The 9,773-nt window shown below is 44.2% G+C and overlaps 1 protein-coding gene across 1 annotated transcript; it reads right to left on the reverse strand.

Moving 5' to 3' along the window:
- Positions 1-217: 217 nt before the first annotated feature.
- Positions 218-5,400, reverse strand: LOC108359869 (uncharacterized). Its single transcript, XM_017611936.1, has 2 exons — positions 929-5,400; positions 218-867 (listed from the first exon to the last, which is right to left on the reverse strand). The coding sequence occupies exon 1, from the start codon at positions 5,019-5,021 to the stop codon at positions 1,059-1,061; it is 3,963 nt and encodes a 1,320-aa protein (XP_017467425.1). The 5' UTR covers positions 5,022-5,400; the 3' UTR covers positions 218-867; positions 929-1,058.
- Between the last annotated feature and the right edge of the window lie 4,373 nt (positions 5,401-9,773).

Consider the following 9,773-nt stretch of genomic DNA (forward strand, 5'->3'; position numbering starts at 1 on the left):
ATATATGGATTATAGACACAGGATACAAGAGCTTTTTGCAAACGGTCAGACAATTCAACAAATAAAAACTCGATTCCATCATTATTTGACTCACATACAAGTTTCATATCAATGTGGTTTTTGCTGGAAATCGCAACACCACCGCCTTTTTTACCGATCCGATCATAACGTATAAGCTTGTAATTATTTATATCAAAGTGAGCATCAACCACATCATTGGAGAACCAGGTTTCAGATACACATATTTCATCAACTGCGGAGGACTCAAACACATATCTAACATAGTCCATTTTCATATTATTTAAACTTCGGGCATTGAAATGGACAATGTTACGCCCGTTCTGTTGCTTACATAAAATATTTAACATAGCTAGGCTGTTGTCACCAATGCTATTGAGTTTGCCTTTAGAAGCTACCATAAAGCATACAAACAGGAGCAACTACAAAACAAAAGGAAAAATAAACGCATTCTAATACCAAGTAAATAATTAAAAGATGACCCATCTTTACAAAGGAAGTTAAAGAAAACATATACATACTTAAACTAAGAGTACACGAGCAAAGCATTAAAGAGAGTGAATATAACGTGTCAAAAGAATTTTTGCAAATCATTTTGCTTGTCAATTTTTATAGCAGGATAACCTTTGATAACTCTAACATACACAGCACCACGCAGAGTAAATACGGAGACCTATTTTATTATTTATTTATTATTATTATTATCAACAAACAGGACGCTTACAGACTATATGACAAATATATACATAGAATAAGGGAAACCCTTATGACAAGTGCTGTTACGGATTCAGTGATGGATCCCACGCCCAAATTCTCAAAACGCTTTTATTTGACTGTCGTTTGAAATATCTGTGAATTTATTTTAATTGTTCAATAAATGATAATTACATTTATTTTATATAGCACTTACTTTAGTACAAAAAGGGATCAATCCTGATTTAAATTTTCAATTTATGTGTGCACACGTGCAAAAAAGAGATCAAAAAGGCAGAATGTCAAAACAATCGCAGAAACGTCCCCCATAAATTCCTTTCGATTCACTAGGGTGTTGCCGTATCTTTTCTAACACTCCCCCCTGGTATATCCTTCGGATCTACCCCATTCTCCGGTATACTCACGGAAAGTACGGCAAGTCTCGTGGCCGGTCGCTCGTATATACCAGCGCTAGTCTTCACCAAAGCGCTCCTCACCTGTTGGTCAGAGCCTACTCTAACAGAGATCACTCGACCTTTGGGCCAGCAGCTTCTCGGACCGTTCGGGTCCACTAGGTAGACGACGTCCCCTTCTTCAATTGGCTTTACCTTTTCGAACCACTTTGTTCGCCGAGTTATTACGGGTAGATATTCGCGCACCCAACGTCTCCAGAATGCATCCGCCAGTTGCTGAGCACATCTCCAACCTCTTCGCAATTGAACTGCTTCATCAACAAACTCTATCAAGGGCTTCATTCCGCTGGAGCTGCCAATCAAGAAGTGATTTGGTGTGAGAGCCTCGTCTTCATAGTGATCCAGCGGTATGTAGGTGAGTGGTCGGGAGTTGACGATGGATTCGACTTCCATTAAGGCTCCTCGCAATAGCTCGTCAGACGGTCGTTGCGATTGTAGTATCTTCGAAAGGACGTCTTTTACCGACCTAACTAGCCTTTCCCAGGCACCACCCATGTGTGGCGATGCTGGTGGTATGAACATCCACTTCATGGAAGAGCTCGTAAAGGCGCGTACAAGCTTGTCCTTGTCCATTTCGTTAAAGGAAGCACTGAGTTCCCGCTGTGTGGCCTTGAAATTGGTGGCGTTATCACTCCAAAATTCACGTGGGACGCCGCGTCTGGCCATAAAACTCCGAATGGCCAGGATACACGAATCGGCAGATAATGAGTACGCTATCTCCAAGTGAACCGCTCTCGTTGTCAGGCAAGTAAAGAGCACGCCGTACCTCTTCTCCGTGCTCCTGCGTACGGACACCAACAATGGTCCAAAGTAGTCGACACCCACGTATGAAAACGGCCGGACAAAGGGAGTAACTCGGGCCGCGGGTAGGTTGCCCATCTTTGGTGGTCGTGGGGACGCGTTTTTGAGTCGACAGATCTGGCACTCCTGGCGAATCTTTTTGACCACGGCGCGTAGTCGGGAAATCCAGAACTTCTGGCGTATCTCGTTCACAACGGTCTCCGAGTTCCCGTGGCAATATCTGATATGGTAGTCTAAAACCAGCAGTCGAGTTATGTTGTGGCATCGTGGCAATATAACTTGGTCCTGACATCCGGGCAAATTGAATCTGCCACCGAGCCGTAGCAATGATCCCTCATCCAGGTATGGTGAAAGCTTGTAGATAGAACTTGATCGGTTTAGTGGTTTCCCGTTCACAAGCAGAGCGATTTCGTCAGCGAATGCCTCGTATTGGGCTTCTCTCCAAAGTATCTTTTCGGCACTATTGAGGTCTTCTTGTTCCACCCGGTGACAGGGTGTTCGTATACCTTTGCTGTACATCTTCCGCCTGCGGAGACTCAGTACAACAGTCGCAATTGTTCGCAGGAGACGAGTCCACCGCGAAAAGCGTTCATGCGCTACCAAGGTCTTTCGCTCTTGCTGCTCCGTACCATGATAACCTACGAAATTGGCCCTCAGCTCCTCTCTAGTGGGTTCGAGGCCTTCAGCGTCGACAGGCCAGAATTTAGGGTCAAGAACTAGGAACTGTGGTCCATTAAACCATCGGTTTTGACTCGACATGTTAGGCGTGGTTTGCCACTTTGTGGCGTCGTCGGCAACGTTTTCCGCTGAAGGAACCCATCTCCAGTCTGACATCTCCGTTAGTTCCAAGATTTCGCTCACCCTAAATGCCACGAATGGTGAGTAGCGACGGTGGTCAGCGCGAATCCACGCCAGCACAGTGCGGGAGTCGGTCCAATACGTTTGTCGTCGAATGTTTAGCGTATGCGAAGAGCGTGCCCCTGCAGCCAGTCTAGCTCCTAGGACAGCAGCCTGCAGCTCGAGCCGTGGAACCGAGAGCATCTTCAACGGTGCTACTTTCGCTTTACTTCCTACCAGCCTGCAATTGATGACACTTCCAATGGAGTGACGTAGGTAGCATGTGGCCGCGTAGGCATTTTCGCTGGCGTCAACAAAGACGTGCATTTCCAGCTCGGACTCGTGGCTCAGATCTGTGAAATAGCATCGTGGTATCCTTACGGTCTCCACCTCAGGAAGTAGGCGAACCCATCTCTGCCAGTCGGAGTAATAGTCATCGCGAATGTTGTCGTCCCAGCCACAACCTGAGCGCCAAATCTTCTGGAATAATATCTTGGCGTATACGATGTAAAAACTAAGTAGCCCTAAAGGGTCGAATATACTCATGATAATACTCAATACTTCTCTCTTGGTAGGGCAACGGTGATTGCGCAGAAGATCCCCATGCTTGTGATGCGGAGACACACGAAATGTAAAACAATCCTCTCTGGTGAGCCACCAAAGGCCCAGAACCTTCTCAGCTGGTATCTCTGGATCAGGACTCAAGCTCATTTCGGGTTTACTGGCACCAACGTGCAGTGCTTGCAGGACCGACTCGGAGTTCGACCGCCAGTTTCTGATATGGAAACCACCTTCCCCATGAATGAACTTGACATCTCTGGCAAGCTTGACAGCCTCACCTACTGTGTCCACGCTATCAAGCATATCATCAACATAATGGTTGTCGACGATACACTCGACGGCTCTCGGAAAGCGGTTCCGGAACTCCTCTGCATTCAGATTTTTTATGTACTGAGCACTGCTAGGTGAGCAGGTGGCCCCGAAAGTCATGACTGTCATCGTGAAAACTGACGGTTCAGTGGCGCCGGGTGCAAACCACACAAAACGCTGATAGTTTTGATCCTCACGTCTGATGCGGACTTGGTGGAACATTTCTTCTATGTCTCCACTCAAGGCTATTGCTCGTTGTCGGAATCTTCTTAGAACAGATAGTAGACAGGTCAATTGGTCCGGTCCTTTCAAGAGCATCGAATTTAGAGATACCCCCCTGGTTTTGGCGGCAGCGTCCCAGACGATGCGAAGCTTTTGTGGCTTGTTCGGATTACGTACGGGGAATATGGGCAGGTACCAACACCCCTTTTCTAACAGCGAATCGGCTGGCAGTTCCTTAGCATATCCTTTAGCCACATAATTTGCGATTTTGGATGACAGAATCTCGGCGAGTTCTGGGTCACGCGTAAGCTTTCTCTGGAGACACTGCGCTCTCCGCAAGGCTAACGGTAGGCTGTCGGGAAGCGTGTGGTTAGCATATTTCCAGATTAATCCGGTTTCGAAGCGACCATCAACACGCCGGGTAGTAGACTTGAGCTGCTCAACCGCGTGATTGTCTTCCTTGGATATCAGATCGCCAGCCTTTCCAACGACTTCCAGATTATCCAAAAGAACGTACTCCTTAATGGTTTGTAGTAACTCGGCGTTTGCTGCGGTATCACAGTCGCAAACGTGAAATGCATGGTAGCCGGAATTTCGTCGTTGCGCTGCCAGGACACCCTTTAATGTCCACCCCAGGCGTGTCTTTTCTGCTACCGGTTCATTGTCAGACCCTTCGCGTGATCGAAGACTTAGGCCCAGGCGACTGTTGTTCAGACCTATTAATAGCTTCGGCACGGCGTCGACGTAGGAGGACAACGGAAGGCCTCGCAGGTGTGCGTACTTGGTTTGAAGCTTACTGGCATCGATAGACTGCATTGGAAGCTCAAGTCTTTTTACTGTATGCACGTTCGTTAACGTGAAACGTCTTTTGTCGTTGAACCCAGATATATTCAACTCGAGCACCTGGGAGTCGTCTTCATAACGGTGGGTGTTCGCTGTCCACTTCAGGCACAAAGGCTGTGCTGTGCCCGAAAGTCTCAATTGCTTTTGTAGTTCGGCGTCCATCAACGTAAGTGACGAACCGTCATCGAAAAACGCGTATGTTTTAATCTTTATGTTCTTACCGTGAAGCGTTACCGGTAGCACCCGAAATAAAACTGATTCCATGTCGCAGCTATGAGTGTTTAGCGTGGAGTTAGCCAGTGGTGAGCTAACTGGATTGTTCCGCTGTTTGTGAAGTAAGGGATGGTGTATGGAAACGCAACCATCTATCCCGCATACGACGTCAGAGGGGCATTGAAGACGAGGGTGTACCTTTAAGCAGCGACGGCACAAATTACTTAGACGCACTAAGTTCCACCACTCCGCTCTATCCGCAGCCCTAAATTTGCTGCAATTCTCCGTCGTACTACACTTTCCATGACATATGACGCACGGGCTGTGTTTCCCAGTTCTGACATCGCCAGCGTGAGCATTTAAGTATCCACGTTTGGTGGATGGTTTTGAAGTCACGGACGGCACCAATACACTATTCGCTCCTTGGGCGAGTTGAAATAGCCAGTCCGCGAAATTTTCGAGATTGCAGGAAGACAACTGCAACTTGTGCATACCCCAAAATGCGGCAAGAAGTCCGGGCAACTTGTTCACTAGCTCTTGCTCCAGCTCGGGGTTGTTGAGATAGCACAGCATATTCGAAGCCTTCATTGTTGCGCAAACATTTTGTACCTCTAAGGCTAAGTCGACTAAAGCCTCAAGACGGTTCTCCTTTACGACTGGTATTTCCCGGATTCGTGTCACGAGTACAGCGATAATAAGCTCGGGGCGCCCAAACTTCATTCTTAGCGTGTCGATTATTTGCGATACGCATGAAGTAGGTAAGAGTAAGTTCCTGACGGCATCCCGAGAGGCTCCCTCTAGAGCGTGTCGTAAACGTAAAAGATTTTCACCCTCGGAGAACCCACATAGTTCGGTAGTTTGCTGGTAAGTGGCTAGGAACAAAGGCCAGTCCTCCGGTTTGCCGTTGAACTTAGGTAAGTCTTTACCAACACTAGTGCGCGCAGCAATCTGATTCTTGGTGAGACAGAGTGACGGCATCGGGACGTTTTCGCCAGTTGCCTTAGGATCCGTCGGTGATGACGAGCATTTGGGTACCAATTTAGGTATCCATGTTGCGCCGGTTGCAGGAACGGCCGTGTTGTGTACGCTTTGCTCCAGTATAGAAACCTTTTCCAGCAGGGACTGGATCTGGTGCTGGAAATTCCTGTCGTCGGGTGCTTCTTTTGGCTGACTGAGAGAAACCGAGGGACCGGCTGGTTGCGCGGCTGGAGTCTTGTGACCTTGGTGCGGTGTTTTCGGTGGCGCAGAGTTGGGCAAGGTAGGCACAGTTGCATTAAGCCACTTTTCCACCGCGGTTGAGTCCAACCCTTCGTCCAGATCGGAACATTCGTCTTCTGTTTCGAGGTTTTGTAGAAGTTTTCGGCGCCTTTCAATTAACGCTTCTCTTTTACGAAGAATTTGTAGCTCTTCTTCAAGAAGTGCGGCTTCGGCACGTTGTCGCCGCATCTTTGCTGACTTACCGCTGGCACTACTGCGTGGGGCACCGCGTACGTCGACTTCGGCGTCTACGACGTTTTGGGCATGTGCCCCACCATTACCTTGTGCATTTGGATTCTTAGCAAGTCCGTCGCATGTGCCCTCTTGGCCTTTCTCCTGCCCTGCCATAGTGTTGCGCGACGGAGTGCGGCACTCCGCACAGCGCCAGTCCACATTTTCGATCGAAGCTGTAACGCCAACGCACCGAAAATGGTACCATGTTTCGCACTCGTCACAGCAAACCATCTGTGAATCATCAGCTTTGCTGCAGATCTTACAGCTATAACCTTCGGTAGTCTTAGCCTTTAGCATTTTGCGAATTAATGCAAGCACGTTAAAATATTTCAAAATTGTTACGGATTCAGTGATGGATCCCACGCCCAAATTCTCAAAACGCTTTTATTTGACTGTCGTTTGAAATATCTGTGAATTTATTTTAATTGTTCAATAAATGATAATTACATTTATTTTATATAGCACTTACTTTAGTACAAAAAGGGATCAATCCTGATTTAAATTTTCAATTTATGTGTGCACACGTGCAAAAAAGAGATCAAAAAGGCAGAATGTCAAAACAATCGCAGAAACGTCCCCCATAAATTCCTTTCGATTCACTAGGGTGTTGCCGTATCTTTTCTAACACCTGCCTTATGAGTAAATTCTTAAAAGTAAACTTTGAGTAAGAAAAATCGAAGTCTAAAGATGAAGAATAAGCATTAAATTGGGAGAGAGTCCTCCTTAAAGGAGCATTCATACCATAAACAGATTTAACAACACCCACAAAAAACAATTCATTACAACGAAGAATACGTGAGGGAACATTAAAACGAATTTTCATAAGGAGGTGCGAGCAATCTATAGAGCCTACAATTATGTCAAAGACAAAGCACATCGATAACAAAGTACGCCTGGACTCTAAGGACATGAGATTTATCAACAAACAACGAGAACGATAGGACGGAATAGGGTCTACAAATTTCAACGGACGCAAAGCAAAGCGTATAAAAGCCCTCTGAACAGACTCCAATCTGTTCACATGAACTGTATGAAAAGGTGTCCAAACAAATACAGCGTATTCTAACCTCGACCGAACTAAAGACGAATACAACTGTTTGAGAGTATAAGGATCGGAAAATGACGAGCAGTTGCGACGAATAAAGGCCAACATCGCGAATGATTTAGAAACAATAAAGTTTATGTGGGTGGTGAAGGTGAGCTTGGAGTCAAAATAAACACCCAAGTCTTTAAAATCAGTAATTGATTTTAGCGGGACATTCGAAAAACAGTAAGAGGTTGGAACAATACTAATCACTTTTGCAAAAGAGGTATAATGACATTTACCAATATTGAGGGACAAACGATTACGCGCACACCAACAGTACAAATTATCAAGCTCACCCTGGAGAATCAATGAGTCTTCTCTATTTTTAATTTCATAGTATATCTTCAGGTCATCCGCATATAGAAGAAACTTACACTTTGAGAAACAGGAAGATATATCATTAATAAAGATAACAAATAATAACGGACCTAAGACACTACCCTGGGGAACACCAGAGGAGGAGACAAAAGAATAAGACGATACATTATCACAACGAACAACACAACGTCTGTTATACAGATAGGATGTGATCCACTTCACAAACTCTGAATGAAAGCCCAGGCCTTCAAGTTTAGCTATCAATATTCGATGAGGCACCCTGTCAAAAGCCTTAGAGAAATCGGTATATATAGCGTCAATTTGGAATCCCTTTTGAAAGGTTTCCAAACAGTCCTCTGTAAAAGCAGCTAAATTGGTTAACGTAGATCTGCCCGGCACGAACCCATGTTGGTTGGGACATAATAAATGTTTAACAGCAAAGTAAATTTTATCTTTTACTATGGACTCAAACAGTTTTGAGACAGTGGTAAGCTTAGAAATCGGCCTATAATTCTCAATACAATTTTTGTTACCACTTTTAAGAATTGGCGTAATAAAAGTCAATTTCCAGTCATCGAGGAAAACTCCGGCAGATAGAGACATGTTAAAAATGTGCCTCAAAGGCGCAATTAGTGAAGGACAACTTTTAAATAAAATAACCGAGAGGCCGTCTACATCAGTGTTAGTGGATAGTTTAAGCTGGTTAATGCCATTAGCTACATCGTCTTTCAGCTTTAATTTCCCGAAGTTAATGGGAGTATCTAAATTTGACAAAAGATCTTCAGGAATAAAATCATTATCAGAATTACCTGAAATAAAGTTGGAAGAAAAAAAATCAGCAAAAAGATTAACAGCTTCGGAGATGGAGTTGGCTGACACCCCGTTAAGCTGGACCGATGCAGGTATATTAGAGCAATTTTTCTTTGATTTAATATAACTCTAGAAGAACTTGCGATTAGATTTAATATTGCTTTCTACGCCGCGAATATAATTCCTATACAAAGATTTATTGAGCCTGTTAAATTCAGCTCTATAAAACACGTAACGCTCACGCAAATTAACATCGTTGGAATGCTTTTGTCTTTTGTAGAACTTATTCTTCTTATTCCTTATACGTTTGAGTTCTTTAGTAAACCATGGACGCTTAGCGGTTTTCGAATTAAGAATTGGGATGTGACCCACACAAATATCACAAAGTTTAGACTTAAAAATATCGTAGCAACCAGTTACATCCACATTTCCAAAGAGCTGGGACCAATCCAAATCAAACAAATTATTCAATTCAGCAAAATTACAAGAAGAGTAGTTAAAAGCAACCGTCTGACTAGCTGCCGGTAATTCAAAATATTGGAAAAATTCAAATTCCAAAACCATAGGGCTATGATGCTGATTTGGAGGGGAGATGTAACTGACCGCATGAGAGAGCTTGAAATTTATATTAGAGCTAATAAATATTAAACCTAAAATTCGGTTTAACTCATTAAAAAAACCATTGATTTGAAATAGTTCAATACATAATAAATTATCAATTAAATATGATTCAGATAAAGTAGTAACATTTGATGGGGTGAGGAAAATATTGTTATCAATAAAGCTCCAGGAAATATTACATAAATTAAAGTCACCTAAAACACAAAGTTGGCTGTTTCCAATTTTCTCGTGGAGTGCCAGTATATTGTCAACATGTGCCTTGTATATGACATCACAGCTGCCCGGCGGAATGTAGGACACACAAATATACAGCACACCACAGGTGCCATGAAAAAAATCAAAAGGCCGGACAGCAACGTTGGATGGATATCCGATGACAGAATTTTTGAGTAGTCAGATTCTGAAACTCCAAGCTTGAAATTAATGTGCTTAACAGTTTCCAAATCAGAATCCTTTTTGACCAGTTTATAGCATAC

Source organism: Rhagoletis zephyria, unplaced genomic scaffold, assembly GCF_001687245.7.
Source record: "Rhagoletis zephyria isolate East Lansing unplaced genomic scaffold, Rhagoletis_zephyria_1.1 Rzeph_scaffold_00483, whole genome shotgun sequence".
Taxonomy (NCBI): Eukaryota; Metazoa; Arthropoda; class Insecta; order Diptera; family Tephritidae; genus Rhagoletis; species Rhagoletis zephyria.

What these genes read in the sequence shown, in the direction of transcription:
- LOC108359869 (XM_017611936.1), bottom strand. Translation starts at nt 5,021, where the DNA reads ATGGAATCAGTTTTATTTCGGGTGCTACCGGTAACGCTTCACGGTAAG.